The 23,784-nt window shown below is 49.1% G+C and overlaps 1 protein-coding gene across 2 annotated transcripts in view; it reads left to right on the forward strand.

Annotated features, from left to right (window-relative positions):
- Positions 1-23,784, forward strand: part of LOC141054888 (uncharacterized) — a 186,828-nt gene that overhangs the window by 9,286 nt on the left and 153,758 nt on the right. Inside the window, exon 2 of one of the 2 annotated variants that reach the window (XM_073551781.1) lies at positions 6,391-6,514. The exons of the other annotated variant lie outside the window; for it this stretch is intronic. Within the exon in view, the coding sequence (XP_073407882.1) occupies positions 6,391-6,514 (124 nt within the window). The remainder of the gene's footprint in view (positions 1-6,390; positions 6,515-23,784) is intronic. 2 annotated transcript variants of the gene reach the window in all.

Below are 23,784 nucleotides of genomic sequence, written 5' to 3' on the forward strand. Positions count from 1 at the left end.
ACAAAAGGCTTTCCAAAATCTGGAAACAAACTGGACCCCTCTATCGGACACAATGTTCTCAGGAATCCCGTGTAACCGAACCACCTGTTGTAAAAACAAGGGTACCAACTCAGCGGAAGATGGCAACTTTGGGAGTGGTACAAGATGGAGCATCTTCGAAAATCTATCAAAAATTACCCAGATAACAGTCATTCTCTGAGAGACAGGAAGATCAGAAATAAAATCCAGTGAGATATGGGTCCATGGCCTCTTGGGTACCGGCAGGGGCATCAGCAACCCACTAGAACGAGAACAGGGTTTAGACCGAGAACAAGTGCCACAGGACTGTACAAAATTCCTGACATCACGAGATAAGGCAGGTCACCAAAACGACCGACTCACCAAATCTCTGGTACCAAAAATGCCTGGATGACCAGCCAATGCGGAGCAATGGACTTCAGACATCACTCTCTTTCTCCACTGGTCAGGAACATACAATCTTCCCATAGGGCAACGCTCAGGTTTATCCTCCTGAAATTCCTCCAGGGCGCGTCTCAAATCGGGCGAAATGGCAGAAAGAACTACCCCCTCACCTAGGATAGTAGTAGGCTCGGTCACATTAAGAGAATCAGCAAAGAAACTCCTAGAAAGGGCGTCTGCCTTAACATTCTTAGTGCCCGGAATAAAAGAGACCTCAAAATTAAAACGCGTGAAAAACAAGGCCCATCTAGCCTGTCTAGGATTCAAGCGTTTGGCCGACTCCAGATAAGTCAGATTCTTGTGAACGGTGAGGACCACAAATTGATGTCTAGCTCCCTCCAACCAATGTCTCCACTCCTCAAATGCCCATTTCATGGCCAACAATTCCCAATTCCCCACGTCATAGTTACGTTCAGATGGGGAGAACTTTCGAGAAAAGAAGGCACAGGGATTCATCTTAGAAGTCACAGGATCTTTTTGGGACAAAACAGCTCCTGCACCAATCTCAGAAGCGTCTACCTCCACTTGAAATGGAAGTGAGACATCAGGTTGCCGTAAAACTGGAGCTGAAGTAAATCTCCGCTTAAGCTCCTGAAATGCTGAGACAGCCTCAGGAGACCAATTCAGCACATCAGCACCATTCTTGGTCAGATCAGTCAGCGGTTTGACAATACTAGAAAAATTACCTATAAATTTACGATATAAATTATCAAAACCCAAAAACTTCTGAAGAGCCTTCAAAGAAGTAGGCTGAACCCAATCATAAATGGCCTGTACCTTGGCCGGGTCCATTTCAATAGTCGATGGAGATAAGATAAATCCCAAAAATGAAATCCTCTGTACACCAAAGAGACATTTCGATCCCTTAACAAACAGGGAATTCTCCCTCAAAATCTGGAATACAGTCCGGACATGTTCCACATGGGAATCCCAATCACTAGAAAAGATCAAAATATCATCCAGATAGATGATCAAAAACTTATCCACAAAGTCTCGGAAAATATCATTCATAAAGGACTGGAACACAGAAGGGGCATTGGAGAGCCCAAAAGGCATCACCAGGTACTCAAAATGTCCCTCAGGAGTATTAAACGCCGTCTTCCATTCATCCCCGTGCTTGATGCGAATAAGATTATACGCCCCCCTGAGGTCAAGCTTAGTAAACCAGCAGGCACTCTTAACTCTGGAGAATAGATCAGAAATCAGGGGTAACGGATACTGATATTTAACAGTAATTTTGTTGAGGGAACGATAGTCAATACAAGGCCTTAATGAACCATCTTTCTTGGCCACGAAAAAAAAACCAGCACCCAAGGGAGAAGAGGATGGTCTAATATGACCCTTCTCCAACGACTCCTTAATATAAGATCGCATAGCACCATGTTCGGGTACAGATAAGTTGAAAAGCCGACCGATGGGAAATTTACACCCAGGCATCAACTCAATTGCACAGTCATAACTCCTATGAGGGGGCAAAGACGCAGACTTACTCTCACTAAATACATCAGAGAATTCAGCCAGATAATCCGGAATATCATGAGACTGAGGAGAGGTGGAGAAAACAGGAGCGTCCCTAAGAACACACTGACAACCCCAACTCACCACAGACACCAGATCTCCAATCTAAAACTGGGTTATGAGTTTGCAACCAGGGGAAACCCAGAACAATAGTATCAAGCAAATTATGCAGCACCAAAAATTTACAATTTTCTTAGTGGTCTGGGGCAACTTGCATTATCACCTGGGTCCAAAACTGAGGTTTATTCTCCGCCAAAGGAGTAGCATCAATACCCCTCTAAGGAATAGGCGTCTGCAGAGGTGTCATGGACAAACCACAACGTTTAGCAAAGTCCAAATCCATCAGATTCAGAGCTGCTCCTGAATCCACAAAAGCCTTAGTGGAAAACGTGGACAAGGAGCAGATCAGAGTAATTGCCAAAAGGAACTTAGGTTGTACACTGCCCACAGCAAATGTGTGTGTAAAACGTTTCTCTCATTTAGGGCAGACAGAAATAGTATGAAAGGCGTCTCCACAGAAAAAACACAGCTTATTACGCCTTCTAAACTCCTGACGTTGCCCCCTAGACAAAACCCCATCACATTGCATAGGTTCTGACATTTGTTCAAAAGGTGGCAGCGCCTCCTGTGTAGTTTTACGTTCATGTAAACGCCGATCAACTTGAATGGCTAATGACATAGAGCCATCCAGACCAGATGGAACAGGAAATCCCACCATAACATCTTTTACGGTTTCAGATAAACCTTTCCGAAAGAGGGCTGCCAATGCACTCTCATTCCATGTAGTAAGGACCGCCCACTTTCGGAATTTTTGACAGTATAACTCTGCAGGATCCTGACCCTGGTTTAATGCCAACAGGGTTCTCTCAGCTTGATCAACGGCATTCGGTTCATCATACAACAACCCCAAGGCCTGAAAAAATGCATCCACATTAGTCAGAATAGGATTTTCAGGTGTCAGAGAAAACGCCCAATCCTGGGGATCGCCGCGCAGCAAGGAGATGACAATTTTAACCTGCTGCACAGAGCTCCCCGATTAGTTAGGCTTCAAGGCAAGAAATAATTTACAATTATTCTTAAAATTCAGAAATTTAGACCGATCCCCAAAAACACATCAGGAGTAGGGATCTTAGGTTCAGCAGCATATGACTGACTGAGGTAGGTGGAAGTTCCCTGTACTTCAGCAGCAAGTTGCTCCACACAATCAGACAATTGCTTAATCTCCATTAGGAAAAAACAGAAAAAAAAAATCCTCCTACGGCCTCAGAAAAAAAAAAGGAAAATATAAATAAAAAATAAAAAAAATTCTGACACTTTTTTTTTCTCTTATTTTTTTTTTTAACAACTTTTTCCTGCTTTTGAGTAACCTAGAATCTGTGGTATGGCTGGTGATTCTGTTATGAACGGGTCGCCAATAAGGAAATAAAAAACAACACAAGCTAAGTCTCAGAAAACCAAAGAGGTTGGTAACTATGCAGACTGCAGACCCCTGATCCTAACATGCAACTAGCAGCAGTCGTGGAGCGTTCCTACGGTGGTCCTAGACGTCTCGTCACAACCGGAGAGCTAAATAAGCCTAAAGCAGGAAAAGAGGAAAACTAACTGCCCCAGAGCAGACCCCAAAGGAAAGACAGCCCCCCACATGTATTGACGGTGAAACAAGATGAAAACACAAACAAAGGCAGGAAGAAAAAATAAGCAAATGATGGGGCCAAACTAACTAGAAAGGACAGGAAAGGAAAGACACTGTCTGCAATCTGCCAAAAACCCTACCAAAATGTCCAACACAACTGATAGCAAAATTATCCCTGAAGTCACTAGACTTCTCCCACTATATCAGCACTCTGAAATATTCTGAGACAGAGCAAAAAGAGGCCAATCCAATAAAGGACAAAAAGGCAAATTGGCAAATACAGATAAATAAGAGTGGAAATTCAGCACAGCCCAGCTGGGCTGGCTGACCACACAAAAAACTGAATTGACCAACAAGTGTGAACATTAGCAAAAACAAACTTAACTTGAGAAGACTGGAACAGAGCTGAGTCGAAGACCTGAGAAGCAGACTGAATCACCAGCACCAGGATAGGGCGTCGGCTGTCTTATATCCAGTCTGATACTCCAGAGATCCAATCGTTATCTTCCTCACTAGGTGGCAGATCACTACCAATTAAACCAACCTCACTACCTCCTGTCACCACCAGAGGGAGAACAGAAGGAGAACTCTCAACTGGTGGAGCAGAAAATGAGCTCATAACAGGTGACTGCTGGGACATTATACAGGATGGCACTGGATGATTCTGGGTGATGAGCAGAGAGGTGACTGCTAGGACATTATACAGGACCGCACTGGAGGACTCTGGGTGATGAGCAGAGAGGTGATTGCTGGGACATTATACAGGATGGCAGTGGAGGATTCTGGGTGATGAACCAGTCACAGAAGAAGTAAGCAGGCTCCATCCATCAGCTCGCCCAACCACTTGCACCAGTGACCCATTTCCGTCACATCTCCTCCAGTCCTTTGCTGTCACCCCTCACCTAACTAAAATATTTAACCTCTCTCTCTTCTGGTATCTTTTCCTCCTCATTTAAGCATGCCATCATTCATCCACTACTTAAAAAAACATCCCTCGTCCAACACTGTGCCGCTAACTATAGACCTGTCTCTAATCTTCCCTTCATCTCTAAACTCCTGGAACGCCTGGTCCACTCCCGTCTTATCCGCTGTCTCTTTGATAACTCTCTTCTCGACCCTCTCCAATCCGGTTTCCGCTCTTTACACTCTACTGAAACTGCCCTCACTAAAGTCTCTAATGATCTACTAACAGCTAAATCAAATGGTCATTACTCCATGCTAATTCTCTTGGATCTCTCTGCAGCATTTGACACTGTGGATCATCAGCTCCTCCTCACTATGCTCCGTTCCATTGGCCTCAAGGACACCGTTCTCTCCTGGTTCTCCTCCTATCTCTCTGACCACTCCTTACTGTATCTTTTGCCGGTTCCGCCTCCTCTCACCTTCCCCTTACTGTTGGGGTTCCTCAAGGATCGGTTCTAGGCCCCCTCCTCTTCTCCTTGTACACTGCCCCTTTTGGTCAAACAATCAGTAGATTTGGTTTCCAGTACCATCTCTATGCTGATGACACCCAATTATACGCTTCTTCTCCTGACATCACGCCAGCCTTTCTAGAAAACACCGACGATTGTCTAAACGCTGCGTCTAACATCATGTCCTCACTATATCTGAAACTGAACCTGTCAAAGACTGAACTCCTAGTGTTTCCTCTCGCTACTAATGTACCTATACCCGACATTGCCATTTCTGTGTGTGGTTCCACTATTACTCCCCAGCAACATGCCCGCTGTCTTGGGGTCATACTTGATTTCGAGCTTTCCTTTGGCCCCCCACATTCGATCACTGGCTCGCTCTTGTCATCTGCACCTAAAAACATTTCTAGAATTCGACCTTTTCTTACTTTTGACTCTGCAAAAACTCTTACTGTTTCTCTTATTCATTCTCGTCTGGACTATTGTAACTCTCTTCTAATCAGTCTCCCTCTTACCAAACTCTCCCCCCTCCAATCTGTCTTGAACGCTGCAGCCAGGATCATATTCCTCACCAATCGTTACACCGATGCCTCTACCTTGTGCCAGTCATTACACTGGCTACCCATCCACTCCAGAATTCAGTATAAACTTATTACCCTCACCCACAAAGCCCTCCATGGCTCAGCACCACCCTACATCTCCTCCCTTGTTTCAGTATACCACCCTACCCCCGCCCTCCATTCTGCTGATGACCTGAGGTTAGCATCCTCAATAATCAGAACCTCCCACTCCCGTCTCCAAGACTTTACACGTGCTGCACCAATTCTTTGGAATGCACTTCCCAGGTCAATACTATTAGTCCCCAATCCCCACAATTTTAAGCGTGCCCTGAAAACGCATTTATTCAGACTGGCCTATCGCCTCAACACATTAACCTAATCTATCCCTGTGTGGCACAGCCAAAAGGTTTTACCATAACCAGGTTCCCCGCATCATGTTCCCACATGCTTTATGTATCCATTAGCCCCCTGTGTCTGTACTGTTACACACTTAACACTATAGCTGGTCCATACAATCAGGGCAACTGTTACCACCCACCTTTCGTGTCTACCTCTTTCCTCATAGATTGTAAGCTTGCGAGCAGGGCCCTCACTCCTCTTGGTATTTGTTATAATCTATGTGATTATTGTTATGCTGTAATGTCTATTGTCTGTACAAATCCCCTCCGAAATGTAAAGTGCTGTGGAATATGTCGGCGCTATAGAAATAAAATGTATTATTATTATTATGAGCGGAGAGGTGACTGCTGGGACATTATACAGGACAGCACTGGAGGATTCTGGGTGATGACGGTGTCGTTGTTGTCAGGTTCCTATAAGGTGTCAGGACGTCGCTGTCTATCTCTCCATGGAGGAGTGGGAGTATCTAGAAGGACACCAGGATCGGTATCAGGCCGTGATGATGGAGGAGCGCCGGCCTCTTACACCACGAGGTGAGCAGCGAGGCTCCTTGTTGGCTCCGGTGGATGTGATGACGTCTCTCCGGCGTCCTCCTATAATAGATGAGTTTTCTCCAGACTTGCTCTGGTTTTCTGTACATTTTCTCCGTCTGACAACAGCTTTCATTTTCCTGATTATTTTCTTCTGATCTGTGAGTCGCGGTTTCTCTGCTGTCGTCTCGTCTTCATCAGTCTTGAGTCTTCGTTCTCTTCTTTCAGAATCTTTCTCCTTCCTTAGAGCATCGGTCACATTTTCTCTGCAGATGTCTCGTCCTTCTGTCCGTTCTCTCCTGTGAGTTCTTTCCGTCCCTAATTCTGTCGTGGATTGTTACTCAGCAGAGTCAGGGTTAATTTACTGATGATTCTAACCATAATGCGCTTTCGCTCGTCCGTCCATCAGAATCGGTGCAGGCTCAATGTCGTCATCAGTCGTGGTTGGCGTCCGGCTCCTCTCTCTTGGCTGACACTTGTGTCACCTTCCCTGCACTCCTCCTTCATTCTCTCTTTTTCTTTGTGACAAATCACTTTCTCCGTTCTGTGCATAAAGTCCTGGATAAATATCGGCACCGGACCGTCCCTCAGACCTCGGGACACGAGTCGCTGTCCTGACATAAAGATGGAACATGGTGGAGCCGATCACCCGTCAGAGTCTGACATGGAGGCTTTCCAGCCGTTCTCCGGCCCCGCATCTATTCACCACTCGCTCTCCAGGTGTAGAAGCACAGAACTTTCCGTACTGGAGGAGAAGGTCAGATCACCGCACAGGGGACTAGGGAACCCAACCACATAAAGGGAACCTGTCATATAAAATAACATTATTAAACTTCAGACATGGGGTTAATCTGCAGGTTAATAATGGTTTGATCTTGCCCGGCTCCTGCACTTAGAGCCCCTCTGCCAGGAGGAAATTAACTTTATTCCCCCCACAGCAATCGGATTCCAGCCTCAGAGGTGCGATTTCAGTCTCTTCTTAGTATACAGTGAGCGACGGCTGAATCTGCTCCTCGGCACTGACTGACAGCCGGCTCTAATGCAGAGCCCTAACGCTGAGCCGGCTGTCAGTCAGTGCCGGGGGTGCGGTAACTGCTGCCGCTCTCTATACACTGGGTGGTGACTGTAGCTGCACCGGCAACTGTGACTGAAAGCTGAACACTGCAGGTGGAATAAGGTTCATTTCCTCCCGACAGCGGGGCTCTCTGTGCTGACACCTGGCAGGTTATAAATGCTATTAACTTGCAGATTAACCCTGTATCTGCAGGCTATTAGCATTATTGTGACAGGTTCCCTTTAAATGGCACCCGTCAGGATGTCGATAGCAGTGAAGTGGTTAAACGTCAGCAATCTGAGCTCACTCCACAGACACGCACCTGGCATCCTCCATGTATGAACACTAGATATCAGGAAGGGGTTAAAGAGACATCAGAATGCTCGGGATGGGGTGTTCTAGCCTCAAGGGCTCAGTGACAGCAAAATGTAAGGCGGTCCGCTCTTCCTCTTCATGGGGTCTGAGCAGAACAATGTAAGTGGGATGGTGACGCAGGTGTTGGCCCTGCAGGGACATCGGCCGCACAATGATGGTAATAATCAGTGTAAGTCTCCCGTAAAGGGTTGTTTGTTCAGTAGAATATGTATTATGGGACTTTTCTGTGGAATCTGACCAGACAATCTCTCCTTGGCTTCCCGTGTCCCTCAGTCAGCGCCCATGACCCCGGTGCCTGCTCTCTAGTGTCCTCTTACACAGTGATAGGCACTAACCGCTGTGTACCGGGGGCTCCCACAACACCGTCCTCCCGAGCGCTGTCACCGTCAGCCGTACACGGGCACTTTCCTCCTTCAGATACAAAGAACTTTCCGCGCACTTTCTGCCTATTTTATTGTTTATATCGAAGCGAATGTTGAGATTTTTTTCTATTTAAAGAAGAATAAAAACGCAGTAACTCGTCTCTTAATAGGAGGACGGTAGGTTCTCTCCTCTTAGGCTCTGTTCACACTGGGCGTTTTTGCTGCTTTGTTTATGCTAATTTTCAGCCTCGTTTTACAGCACCAGCTATGTCTGTGAGATTTCAGAAATCTCATGCACACAGCTTGTTGCTTTTGTCCTCAGTATTTTGGGCTTTGCATGGCTTCTTGGACATAGAGCAGGTCACTTCTTTCAGCATTTTCTCAGTGTTTTTCACCCACTGACTTGAATGGGTGGTGAAAAAATTCTGCAAAACGCACCAAAAGCGCAAGTATCATTTTTGTAGTGTTTTTCGTGCTAAAACCTCATTCTTTGGAATAGGACTTTTTTTTTCTATACTAAACTTTATCAGCATGCACAAGAGACAAATCTAGCATGCCAAAACCGCCAAAAAAACTCGCATCAAACAAGCAGCGAAAAACGCAAAGAAAATCTGCTTTTTTTCTGCAGCTGCTTTCCTGCCGAGAGATCAGGTTTTACTGCAGTGTGAACTTAGCCTTAGAGCAGGGGTGGGAAATTAATTTTCCCGAGGTGCCACGAGAGACCGTGACTGTTGTGGAGGGCCGAACCAATAGGCTAAAATTAATTCTGCCAAACATTAATATTGCTATATTATGATTTATTAATATTAATTGTATCACTTAATATTGAGCAATATTAAGTATGCTGACATCCCCCTATATATCGTTTGAACCTGAGCACAGCCCCATCTGTATATCATATGAGCCCCCCAACAGCCCCTTATATACAGCATGAGCCCCACACAGCCTCCCCCATATGTGGCATGAGCCCCACACAGCCTCCCCCATATGTGGCATGAGCCCCACACAGTCTCCCCATATACAGCATGAGCCCCACACAGCCTCCCTATGGATCGCCCACCAGGGCAGTGGGGACACTCGGTACTGGGCCACTTCTTAAAGGGGAAGTGTCACAGCGGCGGTGACCCGGTCCGTAGCCCTGGGCGTCCAATAAAAAGGGGGTTGATGAGGAAAGGGGTAATAAACTTTGTAATAAAGTGTTAGGGATACCCCCCCGTGGAATTCGATCAGGGGACCGACGCTGCAATGCAGATCCTCTGGGATGGTGATGGGGCAGCAAAGATGGTTAAGCTCTCCACGGGTAGAGCTGTATCCCAGGGCAGTTAGGGTATTAAAGGTGATGTTGGTAGTGAGTGTGAGTGTGGTGCGGGGCAGGTGACGCAGGAAAGATTCAGAGGACACAGCAGGGTGCAGTTTCCTTTACCTTTTACTGAGCAGTGCAGGTACAGTCCGGGGCTCAGGTTACAGATGGTTCTGGAGCCAGTCAGCCTGAAAGCAAGTTGGGAATCTCCTTAGTCAAGTGGGTTGTGAGGCCTCCGTTCTAGCGCTATTCACTGAGGTACTTGCTGCTGTAAACTCTGTTCAAGTCCCTCTCTCTGATGCTTAGGTAGAACTGCACTCGCATGACAGGCAGCTGTAGCCTGCTTCTGGGATCGCTTCTGTCTAACGTCTCTGGCTCACACGTGCTGCTGTGTCATCGAGTAGCAGTTGAGGACAGAGGATCTACGGTCTTCTGCCCTCCGGATTCTGCTGCTGGGGCTTTAGTATCCACACAGCCTCGGGCTCCGGTGCCCGGTCACTGACGTTCAAGCCTGGGGTGAGCTCAAATGAAGCTCCTATACCCAGCTCCTCCTCACATGTCCTCTCTCAACCTTATTCAGGCTCTAACTCTCACTAACTTCCTCCTGACCAGAGAGAGCAGCTCCCCTGAAATTGGGTTTAGAGCTCCCCCTGCTGGCTTGGAGCAGGAACTGTGTTGTATGCTGGAACTACCTGGTAAGGGGATTCCTTCTTTGCTTCCAGGCATGACATCACTCCCTCCCTGGAGGGAGGCAAGGCCATTGTGGCAACTGAACTCCTGGGGTGCCACATTCCCCCCTAGTATAATTCAGTACTCCTGGACCGAGGAAACATAAAAGAAATAAAACATAACTTTTTACAGGATTTTAACAACAAATACACAACTTTGGCCAAGTGTCCTTTTCACCCTAACAAAGTACAATATGAGGGAACCCGTCTCAAACCCTCAATGTAGGCCCTGGGCGTGACTACAGGGCATTAGTGGTCACCAAGTTGGACTACTTGTTCGGTCACGCCAGACTGTTTTTGTTCTGTAGTCACCAATGCTAACTATTTACAATCATTGTCCTGGTCACTACTAGTCCAGTGACCCGATCATCCATATAATCAAGGAAACAAGAATGGTTAAAAGTTCATATAGTTAGTCTCTGTAGGCTCATATACAAATGATTGCAATTATAAACATTATTAACTTATTGGCATTTTAGTCCTTATACCTAGCTGAGACCTGACTTCTAGTACTACGAGAGGATCTACGCAGTATAGGTATTGACAGTGACCTGACCGGGTTCACTATACTTGCTACCACTGGTGTAGTGCATTCTCTATTGGCTACGCTACGAGTGACGCTACGTAGCACAGGTATACTTGATCTCCTAAGACCACTCCTACTCACTGTGGGCATGAAAGATTCACCGTTGACAGGGGGTGGACTCTCTCACTCCGCTGCTGGTGTGGCATATGGTGCTTGAGCCCGCTGGTTTTCAGGTTGGTCTTGAGTCGCATCTCTTTCCGGCACTACTAGTTGGGGAAAGGTCATGATGGGCATGGTTCACTCCTGTCCTTTTTGAAGGGATCTCACAGAGTACAGTGCTGATCTTTTCTTCTTTTACTGGCTGAAGAATGTCCTTATCTCCAATATTTTCCTTCTGTTGGTCAGGGCATGGTTTCAGATGATCCCTTGACACTGCTGCTGAGGTTTCATCTCCATCTTTGCTGATGAAGCACACCTTGGTGTTAATGAAATCTGAAGGCATGTGTATGGTTCAGCCTCCCACTGGTCATCAAGTTTATGAAGTCGTCTTTTTCTTTTGAGTACCTGTTCTCCAGGTGACAGGGGAACTGCGGGGGAGTGCTGATTGTAATTTCTTTCTTGTTTTTGTCTTGCTTGGGCCAGACTCTTCTCTACGCATTCTTGCACTTTGCGGTACTGCTGCTGCCGCTCTGTATCCCAATCTGCATCTGGTGATGTTACTTCAGATATTAAGACTCCCATGTCCAAGTCAATGGGTAACTTGCCAGGTCTTGCTCTCATCAAGTAAGCTGGAGTACAGTTGGTGAAGTTTACAGGAATGTGATTGTAGAGATCTACCAGATTCGGCAACTTCTCTGGCAACAGGTTTCTCTCTTCCAGAGGCAAAGTCTTCAAAAGGTCAATTACTACTTGGTTCATTTTCTCACACATGCCATTTGTCTGTGGATTATACGGCGGCGTCCTAATTTTCTTGCAGCCGTACAGGTTACAGATCTCCTGGAACACTTCTGCTTCAAAGGCTGGGCCTTGGTCGGTAAGCACTCGTTCAGGGTAACTGTGCGGTCGACAAAAGTGTTGTTGAAATGCTTTGGCCGCTGTCTTTGCTGTTTGGTCCTTGACAGGCACGACTACCAGGAACCTTGAGTAATGGTCAATGATGGTGAGGGCGTAGACATAGCCTGAACGGCTTGGGGCCAGCTTCACATGGTCTAAGGCTACCAACTCAAGCGGCTGTTTGATGATTATTGGTTGTAACAGGGCTCGCTGGCTGTTACGGTCCTTCCTGCGCAAGTTGCATGGTCCACATTCCTGGCACCTATCTTCATTGGCCTTTCTCATACCAACCCAGTAGAATCTCTCGCGAAGTAGGACCTCCAACTTCTTCCATCCAAAGTGTCCTGCTCCATCGTGGTATGCTTCCAGGACCAATGACTCATGCCACTTTGGGACTACCACCTGCCTGACCAGTTCGTGAGTTCGGGTCTTGATACTCCTACGACACAGCTTTCCCTCATAGATGAATAGCCAGCCCTTTTTCTTCCACAACTGTTGGGTCTCTTGTGGAACATCTGGACTGGGGTGCGAGTCAACTTGCGCTAGTAGCTCCTTTACCAGGCGGACTGCTAGGTCGCTATCCTGTGTCTCTGCCCACTCATGGTGGGGCAATGGGTTTAATGTGGCCTCTTGCACAATGTAGCGTTTGTTTTTCACCCCTTGGGCACGTTGGGCCGCAACTGGCCGGTGAAAGGCTGGTAACTCAATTTCTTCCAGCTCTTCTTCCCCATCTGGTAGATTGGGCATTTTGGACAACGCATCAGCATTGGCGTTCTTATGCCCTGCTCGGTACTTGATGGTAAACTCGTAGTTGGACAGCGGGGCCATCCATCGCTGCTCCAGCGCACCTAGCTTTGCGGTTTCCAAGTGAGTCAGTGGATTTTTGCTGTGAAGATGGTAAACTTCGCCACCGCTAGGTAGTGTTTGAATCGCTTGGTCACCGCCCAGACTATGGCGAGAAACTCCAGTTTAAAGGAGCTGCAGTTATCAGGGTTCCTTTCAGTGGGACAAAGTTTCCTGCTGGCGTAGGCGATTACCCTTTCTCTGCCCTTCTGCACTTGGGACAGCACTGCTCCAAATCCCACGTTGCTGGCATCAGTATACAGTATGAATGGTTGGTTGTAGTCTGGATAGGCCAGAACTTCATCTCCCGTAAGAGCCAACTTCAGCCGGGTGAAGGATCTTTCCAGTTCGTCATTCCAGTCGACGTAGGGCTCTTCTTCCTGGCCTTGTTGGGCTGGCCCAGGAGGTTTTTCAGGGGTGCGACTGTTTCAGTGAAGCCCTTGATGAACCTTTAGTAGTAGCCTATCAACCTGAGGAACTGACGTATTTCATGAATGTTGCTGGGCCTCTGCCAATTCCGGATAACAGTCACTTTGTCGAGGTCTCGTGCCACGCCTTCCGCGCTCACTACGTGGCCTAGGTACTACACCTTGGGCTTCAGGAGGTGACATTTGGACGGTTTCACTTTCAGGCCAAAGTTGGACAGGGCTTCGAACACTTCAGCCAGGTGCTCCAAATGGTCTTTGTAGGTCTTGGAGAAGACAATGACATCATCTAGGGTACAACAGAACTGTCTGAAAGTACTTGTGTCTGAGGCAACACTCCATCAACCTCTGGAACGGTCCTGGCACGTTGCAAAGCCCGAACGGCATATAGTTGAATTCTGAGACTCCCATTGGTGTCACGAAGGTGGTCGTCTCTTTGTCTGCCTCTGCCACGGGAACCTGCCAATACCCACTGGTGAGATCTAAGGTAGATATATAGTTAGCAGTTCTCAGTGCAGCTAGTGATTCCTCTATCCTAGGTAATGGATAGGCATCCTTGTGGGTAATGCTGTTAATTCACCTGTAGTCAACACACCTCCTCATTGTACCATCTGTCTTTCTAACGAGGACTAACGAAGCTGCCCAGGGGCTACAAATGTCTCTGATCACCCCAGCCTCCTTCATCTCTCATAACATACTCTTGGCACATTGATAGTGAGCTGGGGGTACAGGCCGGTACCTCTAACGGGCGGATGATTTCCAGTGGGGATATGATGTTGGACCCCTTTTATCTGCCCAAAGTCTAATGGGTGTTTGCTGAATACCTGTTTAAACTCTTGGAGTACTCGATAAACCCCATTTGTTTGGTGTGAAGAGGTGGAGTCAGTGCCTATGTGCAGCTTCTGACACCAATCCTCTAGCTGTTCTGCAGAACCATTGTCCTCCACCTGGTCGACGAGACCAAGGGTTCTGCTGTCTGAATTGCGTTGTGATTGAACTTAGCAACGGTGGCATACCGAGGTAGTTTGGCCTCCTGCTCCCCACAATTTAAGATGCGTACAGGTACCCTCCTCTTGCGGACATCGACTACCCCTCTGGCTGTCAGGACAGTGGGCCTGCTATCAGAGTACACTTGTTCTACCAGGGCCTGGTAATCTCTTCCCCTGAAGCCTATGGCTGCCCGACACCAAATTAACATTTCACTCCTTGGGGGTATTGCAATGGGGAATTAATCACTCACTCTGACACTGCTGACTTCTCCGCCAGATAGCTCTACCTGTTGTCTCCGCCAGCTGATGTCTGAGCGCATGCAGCACTTATCTTTTCACGCTCTCCCAGGCTCCGCCCACGACAGCACACCCCTTCTGCTTCTTGCGCGCCCAGGCTTCGTCTGGCCTGGCGGGGTATCAGGTCCCAGTGGGCCCTAGGTGAGGAGAGAGGGGAAAAAAATATATAATACATACATTTATATTTGTAGCTGTGGGCCCGTTAAAAGTGCAGGGGCTCGCACAGCTCTCAGGACAGTGGCAGGCTGAGCCAGGGAAGCCGACAGGGGGGTCACATGCACGGGGGGGCTTTTAAGGTGCAAGGTGATCAGCGATGCCATGGGAGGCAAAATTGTGCGCACTGCTGCCGGCCCTTTAATAGTGCAGGGGCGCGCGATGCTCAGGTCCTTGCAATCACTGCTGAAGCTAGCAGTGAAGCAAGTGCTAATTGAAGTGAAGAGAAGGTGTCCAGCGGCTCTTGCACTGCTGTCAGCTAGCTCTGAGATCGGCACTGTCAGGAGGGGGGGGACGGGGAGGCTCCAGAGGAACACAGTGCTGCCTGAAGTGAGTAGCCGAGCTCCCTGATTGTCTCTATCCTGACTCTCTCCTGTCCTCCACATCAATGTTGCTGTTTTTCCTGTTTGCCCCACACAGCTGCGCTCTGCCCGCGCCCCACACAGCTGCGCTTTCTGCCCGCGCCCCACACAGCTGCGCTCTCTGCCCGCGCCCCACACAGCTGCGCTCTGCCCGCGCCCCACACAGCTGCGCTCTGCCCGCGCCCCACACAGCTGCGCTCTCTGCCCGCGCCCCACACAGCTGCGCTCTCTGCCCGCGCCCCACACAGCTGCGCTCTGTCCGCTCCCCACACAGCTGCGCTCTGCCCGCGCCCCACACAGCTGCGCTCTGCCCGCGCCCCACACAGCTGCGCTCTCTGCCCCCTCTACTCTTTCTGCCTTCCAGTTGATGATATCACAGTGTCTTCCCTCACTCTTGTGTTGTGATGGTGACAGGAGCTCCCCATGTTCTTCATGGCATTTGTTGCCAAGAGGTCCATTTATCTCATTTCTGTTTTGTGTGTCTACACAAATCACATATATACACTATATAAATTATATACACACCATACTGATTTATAGGCCGGGGTCACACTTGCGTGTGTAATGCGAGAACTCGCCTTAATGCCCGACACTGCCGCTGTCACTCGGGGACCGGAGTGTGCGGCTGCATAGAAATACATGCAGCCGCAGCTCCGGTCCTGAGTGCCGGCGGCAGCGCTGGGTGTTGATGCGGGAGACTCGTGCGACTTTCTCGCATCACACGCGGTAGTGTGATCCCGGCCTAAGTGGATGTGTAGACTTGTGATAGACATGGAAACGCATATATGCTTTAGCTAAAAGCACTGTAAAAATATGCCAAAATTATGTATCCTTTAAAAAAAATAACTGGAATTTTTATATGCAGAATGAATAGATAATATATCTATAATGTTATTTATAGCAAAAATAAAACAGTAAAAAAAATACTGAATCTTGGTGACCTAAAAGCGATCAGGTATAGCCAGGATCACATCGGTGTTCAGGGTTTTTTTGTATTGTTATAGTAACAGAAAAATTAAACTAAGGCCACATTCACACAGTCAGTATTTGTAAACCACAATCGGAGGAAAAGTAGAAACACGTCACCAAGGAACCCCAGTCTGACACTACTAGAGGCGGTGGCGGGATGGGCCAGGGAAGCAGGGGACATGTGCACCGCCGCAGGCCATTTTGACGCACCTGGGCGTTCGCACAGGGTTCAAGAGTCGGGGGAGCTGGGGTTGCGTGCACGGTCGCATCACAGTTAGCAGTCTGCTAAAAGTGATGTCACGCCGTGCACCCTGCAGTGCTGCTTCTCACGTAAGAGACAAGCCAAGTAGTGTAATAGTATTAACACACCTGATATTTGTATGTTTATGTGAATCTCTATGTGTTTGTGTGTGTGCGCGCGCACGCGCGCAACTGGGTGGGTGTGCATGTGTACGTATCTGTGTGTGTTTGTGCATGTCTGCATTTGCATTCCTGTGTGTGTGTATTTGGGCGTGTGTTGGCACATATGCAAGTGTGTGGTTATCTGCGCTACATGTGTGTGTATTTGCATGTCTGTTTCTGCATGTGTATATACAGTATGTGTATATGCCCACACATGTATGCACGCTTCTGCGTGTGTTTTTTGCGCATGTCTGTGTGCTCTTCCGAACATTTATTATAATTTGGGAAAGATCGGGGAGACATTTTAGAAGACAGTATAGAGACAATGTGTGAAGAAACAGTATAGTGAACGGGTGCGGGAACAGAATGGGGAAGTGGGATGTTTGAGGAGACAGTATGGAGTGTGGGGGGAATGTGTGAGGAGACTATTGAGGGTAATGATGTGAAGAGACAGTATTGGGGAAGAAAAGTGTGTGAGGGGACACAAAACAGAGACTAGGTAGTGTGGGGTGAGGTATAGAGAAGGGGCAGTATGGGGGGACAGTGGCACAGCAAGGACGGAACATAGAGGCACAGTATAGAGACTGGGCAGTATAGGGGGACACCGTGTGACAGGACAGTGTGAAGACGAGACCCAGTATAGAAAAGAGAGGGGGGTAACAAATAGGTCAAAAAGAATTTCAGCTCACGCTCAATAGATTCCCAATGAATTCCATGGTATGAAGCACAAGATCACTTCTCTGCCAGACGTAGAGGCGAAGTGCGGATGGGTAGAAGAGATCGCCAGTATAAAATCATAATCTTTTGTGCATTTTGAACACCTGGCATGTTCTGAGTTTAAGAACACGCCATGTGTAGTAAACGCGTCCCGTGTTCCATCTTTTGGCACCTTCCACACCCGGACTACATATACCATCATGTCACCACAATTGCCTTCATTTTAAATGGCTCCAATAAAGACTTTCTGATTTTATACTGTTTTAGCTGGATCTTTTTTACCCATATGCAGATAGAAAAGAGAGGACCATGTGGAGGGCATGTACCATAAGAGGGGTAGAGTGTGAGCTCCTGTTTTTTGCGAGGAGCATTATGAGAGTTAGTAGTCTCAGTTTAGGGCAGATATTTCTATTCGGGAGCATTATAATGACTCTGCTATTTTTAAGGGCACTGTGTCACGATGTGCTGCAGAAGACCGGAGAAGATGGAGGTCTGCAGAGACGAGCTGAGGATGAGAAAAGTCAGCATGGGGTCTGGACAAGATAGAGACTTAAAGAAAGAGAACAACTCTAATCAGAGAAGATGTCACCGGTGACATGCCTGGATGTAAGCGCTCACTTGTGATCCTGCCTGCGTCTCATCGGTACTGTGGTTCCTGTATGGTTCACAGTCTGATGATGACTGGTAACCACAGCTCCCAGTAGCTCCATTTTTAAGGACATACTGGGAGTTGTAGCTCCATGGTATACAAAGGTATATGGGGTTGACCGAACGTTACAATTGATATACCATGTACTGATGGTGGTTCAGGTGATGTATTTATGTACTGGTGTGTGTGCGCCTGTCTGAGTGTTGGAGCTATGTCTGTGTATCTGTAATTTTATGTATTTTTGTAAGATGTGTGTGTGTGTGTAAAAACATTCATATGTGTGGGCACATTTACTAAATCTATAAGCGCTCTTTCACATGTGTTAGGGAATTCCATTTGTCTTTCCATGTTTAGAAATAGACAATTGAAATTTACTAACCTTAACAGAACTGTCAACTTAGGGAAGTGATTGCATTGAGCGGGTTCAGGAGCTGAGCCTGCTCCATACCGGGCAGATGTCTGATGTGATACATAGCTGGCAGATGCCTGTATCTGCAGTGATCAGAGCTCACCTTGATTGCTGCGGTTTTAAGTATTTAAATGCCCCTGTCAATCACTGACAGCAGCATTTAGATATGATGGCGGGTGTCTGCACTCACCAGCTCCCATCAGCCCCCTGTGACGCAGTTGCAGATTGCTGATGAGTTGCCATGTATTGCTACCATGTTAGCTGTTCAATGAATCCCAGTCTGAGTTTGGGCTCCTTGGACGATGTCACAGTCAAGGTGACGGGACATTATTACAGCATGCTCACTTTGTAGTTAGTGGTGACTGTAATGTTCCCCTCCTTACACCGACCCTATCACAGGAAGTGAGTTGTGGCAAGGAGAATAAAACTTAATTTTCTCCATGTAGCTAACGCTTTTCCGTTAAGCCAGTTAACCATGCTTTAGAACCCATTTACCTGCAGATTTACCCCATATCTGCAGATAAATACCGTTTCTCAAGGTGACAAGTTACCCTTAACAGGACTCTGTCAGTACAGAGTGGCCGCTCAAAAGAAGTCCTACTTGTTTTAACTCAATCTCCACCTCTCCCCTCTAATTTGATTGACAGCTCTGGCTTCATAGATCCAGACAAAGATGAATATAGATGGGAGATACAAATCTTCAGATGTTTCAGGGCTGTCGATGGGCAAAATTGAATTTCTCCTTCGCCTCATTGGGGGACACAGAGACTGTGGGTGTATGCTGCTGACGCTAAGTGAAAAAAAGGGGTTAGCTCCTCCTCCGTCGTATACACCCTCACCCCTATTTTGGGCGGAACTCAGTTTTTTGCTTAGTGTCCATGGAGGCACACACGTCTGATTTTGCTCCAGACTTTTTCTTTTTCCATGAAGATGAGACAGGGGTGACGGACCCTATTGAAAGGGTCCGATCTCCCCAAACCATCAACGGGCGAGCACATGTTGAGTATCGTCTCCACGTATCCTCTCCCGCACCGTGGGACATATCTGGGCCATTTTCCCAAGTCCTTTTTTATTTTATTTTTACCGTCTATGAAGATGTGACAGGGGCAACGGATCCTATTGAAAGGGTCCGATTTCCCCAAACCATCAACGGGTGAGCACGTGCGAGTGTCCCTCCACGTATCCTCTCCCGCGACGTGAGACACAATGCCGGACTTAGCCCTGACCACCCCTAGGTATTGAAACCATGGGCTGTACAGAGGCACAAGACTAGTCCGTGCGGCCCCCACTGCTCCACCAATGCTTAGACTGCGGTGCTGCGAGGCGGCGGACGGTCCCTCTCCTCACCCCCTGAAGGAGTTAGATGGAGCAAGGGTTCCTGCACCATCCTATTTTGTCAAGGCCCCCTCACATACCTGAGCTGGGAAACTGAAGAGGATCGTCAGTGAGGAGAGGGCCTGGGAGGGCTCCTGCTGCGAAGATCCGGGGCTGGATCCCTTAGCTGTCAGATGCCACCGGCCAGTGGCTGCAGAGCGGTTCGGAGAAGCCCGCGCCAGTAAGTAGCGCCATTTTTTTGTGGCGCCATGGAGTCCCCCCCCCGTTTCCCCCTGATCATGGGCAGGGGATAAATTGAGGCCGCGGCTCTAGCCGAAGCTAGGCATCGACCGGAAGTTCCGCCTCCGGGCCGCGCGTCACTTCCGGCGGCCCGCCCCCCCAGGCCTGGGTGGCGGGGGATAAATTTAGTCCCCGGCTTCGGAGCGTGGCTAGGCCGCAGACCCAGAAATACCGCCCCTGGGCCGGTCTATATGCTGGCAGTCCGCCCCACGGCTGGTGGCGCGCGATTTTTGTGCGGAGATGTCCAGGAACGGGGGGCACAGGACTAGGGTAAGTGCTGCCCGGGAGGCCACAGGGAAAACGAGGTGCTAACTCCTTCCCCTATCCCCAGCAGCGGACAGATACAGCATGTCCGAAGAAGCAGCATGCATCTCTTGTCGGGCTGCGTTTCCGCGGGCGCAGAGCAAGCGATTATGCAAAGCCGGCGACTCCAAACGCGCCCAGGAGCCCTCCCCTGAGACCGAACCCACAATACTGGTGTGGGCAGACCACAGAGGACAAGGCTCGGGATTCCCGCTGTACAGCTCCCGCAACCCGACGCCTAACAGAACCTCAGTGTCCGTCCTCCCCTGCGACCGCGACCAGTGTGCCAAGCCCCCCAGAGTGGGTCCTATCACTGTCACAGTTCATGCAATTGAGTCCCTTCAGGCCTCAGATGGGGGCAGGGACAGTGGCTCGCCGGCCTTAGAGGGGACCTCCACCTCACAAGAGCCCCTCGACTGCAGGGGCCTCTCTCACCCCAGGCAGACCCGAGGGAAACAAATCCACACGGTGTCGCCCAGTCTATCCGGTGCCTTGGCATCCGTAAGTTCTGCTTCTCGCTCCCCGTCACCGGTGGTTGAAAGCGAGCAGACCTCAGAATGCGACTCAGACGAGTCCCTTGACCTGGATACTCCAGCGTCATGCAGCGGCTACGGGGCATGAAATGACATTTAAGCAAGTGAAACGCCCGCACAGAATTTTTTCCTCTCACCCGGAGTTTGCGGACGTAGTGCAGCGGCACACAGAATGTCCAGACAGGCGTTTCTCGGGTCAAAAGGCACTCGAAACAAGGTATCCATGGATATCCATGGATATCCATGGTTTGCTCCGGACCTCCGTAAAAACTGGATGGAATCCCCGTTGGGGATCCTCCGGTTTCGCACCTAGCCACTAAGACCCTGCTATCCGTCCCTAGTGTTTCCTCAATTAAGGATCCCACAGATCGCCTTATAGAGCTTAGCTCGCTCAGTATATGAGGCGTCAGGGTCAGCGCTCGCTCCCTCATTCGCAGCAACTTGGGTAGCCAAGGCTGATATCATGGTCAGAAACATTAAACAAGGTCGCGCAGGAGCAGGATCTACCTGCAGAGATTTCGGAGGTCACAGGTCAGATGGCGATGGCCAGAGACTATGTAATCAATGTGTTTTTGGATGCGGACAATTGCTCGACACTTGCTGCTGCTATTGCAATTTCTATCAGAAGAGCCCTATGGTTAAGGACATGGTGAGCCGATTCTACTTCTAAGAAGTCCTTGACTTCCCTGCCTTATCAGTGCGGCCACCTATTTGGGGAGAAGTGGGATCAACTTATCTCCGACTCCACAGGAGGAAAGAGCGGGTGTCTCCCTCAACAAAAGGTCAAAACGCTTTTTCGTCACCCGTTTTCAGGCACATTTTCGGGCCTTTCGCAACCCCGGCAGGACTACAGCGGCCAATTCTGCCGCCTCAGGCCGCCCCAACCAGGATAGGGAGTGGCAGGTCTCATATAGAACCAACCCATTGGGGAGAATGCATGCTCAGCAGCCCAGATCGAGGGGATCCAGATCCCAAAGATCGTCAGCCAAATGACTCGAGGCCTTTACCAGATGACACCGCCAAGGTGGACGGCCGCCTACTCTGGTTTCACTACGTCTGGGTCAATGTCGCTCACGACGCATGGGGAAAGGAATTGGTGGCCTCGGGTTACATAATAGAATTTGTCAGATATCCTCCAAGATGGCTTTTTCTTCCCGGCTTCCCAGGGTGGACACCCAGGCAAGGGCTCTATTGGGAGCCAATCGCTCCAGCACAACGGAGTCATTGTTCCAGTTCCGGAACACGAAAGAGCTCAGGGGTTCTATTCCAACCTTTTTGCGGTTCCCGAAAAGGATGGGTCTGTCAGGCCTGTTTTGGATCTGAAGCTTCTGAACAAATTCATCAGGATCAGACATTTTCGGATGGAGTCTCTCCGTTCAGTCATATCGGCCATGGAGCAGTGAGAATACTTGGCCTCAATAGACATCCTGGACGCATATCTGCATATTCCCATTTTTCCTCCTCATCAGAGGTTTCTACGCTTCACCATCGGCGATCAACATTTTCAGTTCGTAGCGCTACCCTTTGGGCTAGCCATGGCTCCCAGAGCGTTCACAAAGGTTATGGCAGTTGTCATGGCCACACTGCATTCTCGAGGCATAGTCGTCTTGCCTTATCTGGACGACCTCTTGGTCAAGGGCATGTCAATACGGGCATGCGAGGAAAAGGTCAACATCACGCTAGATACTCTTGCCCGCTTAGGATGGTTGGCAATGCAAAGAAGTCATCCATTGTGCCAGCTCAGAGGATCTCCTTCCTAGGAATGATCTTCGACACTTGCCGAAGGTTGGTAATTCTCCCTCAGGAAAAGGCGCTAGCTCTCCGGCAGGGAGTCCAAACACTTCGCCAACCAGTCCCTCATACCATCCGATCCAGGATGAGGACTCTAGCGAAAATGGTGGCAGCAATGGAAGCGATACCTGTCGCCCAGTTCCACCTTCGCCCCCTGCAGCACGCCCTCTTGTCAGCCTGGGACAAGAATCCTTTCACGCTCGATCGGCGGTGACGACTGTCCTCTCAAGTCAGGCAGTCGCTCGGATGGTGGATAACCAGTTCCTCTCTGGCCCAGTGGAAACCTTTCCCCCCAGATCATCGGCTGGTAATGACAACCGACGCCAGTCTCCTCGGTGGGGGAGATCAACTTATTGGAGATACTAGCAATTCGGCTGGCTCTGCAGAAGTTTCTTCACTTTCTAGCAGGCCGCCCCGTCTGGATTCAATCGGACAACGCCACGGCGGTGGCTTACATAAATCATCAAGGGGGCACCCGCAGCAGAGCAACCATGCGCGAGGTGAAGCTCGTTCTTCAGTGGGCAGAAGCAAACCACTCTGTGATTTCGGCTGTCCACATTCCGGGGCGTGGAAGATTGGGCGGCAGACTTTCTCAGCCGGCAGGGTCTTGCATCCGGAGAGTGGTCTCTACTTCCCGAAGTTTTTCAGCAGATTTGTCAGCTGTGAGTTCTGGATGTGGACCTGATGGCTTCCAGTGTGAATGCCAAGGTGCCCACATATGTTGCTCAGGCCAGGGACCCGCAGGCATTCGCGGTGGACGCGTGGGTTCTGCCATGGAACCAGTTTCGCCTCCCATATCTATTTCCCCCACTGCCACTACTTCCTAGAGTCATCAAAAGATCAAGACGGAAGGGGTGCCGGCGATCCTGCTGGCCCCAGACTGGCCCCGTCGAGCGTGGGACGCAAATCTTATACAGTTGCTCGCCGACATTCCTTGCCAGAGCGCCCAGATCTACTGTCTCAAGGGCTGATTTGCCACCCGAACTCAGGGACCCTGTGTTTGACGACATGGCCGTTGAATCTTGGATTCTAACCCAGGCAGGGTCCGGGAGCGAGGTGGTCGCTACAATGATTAGCGTCCAGAAGCCTGCTTCAGCACGAATTTACCACCACACCTGGAAGATGTTCTTTGCTTGGTTTTTCCCCGCTGGGATTCTCGATCCCCAACATCTTGGCTTTTCTCCAGTCGGGCTTAGAGAGCCCGGATAGCTCAGTCGGTAGAGCATTAGACTCGGGCTTTGCCCCAGGTTCCCTCAGGAGACAAATATCGGCCTTATCCGTCCTGTTCCAGCGCAGAATTGCTACCAATTTGCAGGTGAAGACTTTTCATTCAGGGAGTCTCCCACTTGGTACCTCCCT

This window comes from Dendrobates tinctorius, unplaced genomic scaffold (genome assembly GCF_039654945.1).
Source record: "Dendrobates tinctorius isolate UK_male_01 unplaced genomic scaffold, ASM3965494v1 ptg000180l, whole genome shotgun sequence".
NCBI classification, from domain to species: domain Eukaryota; kingdom Metazoa; phylum Chordata; class Amphibia; order Anura; family Dendrobatidae; genus Dendrobates; species Dendrobates tinctorius.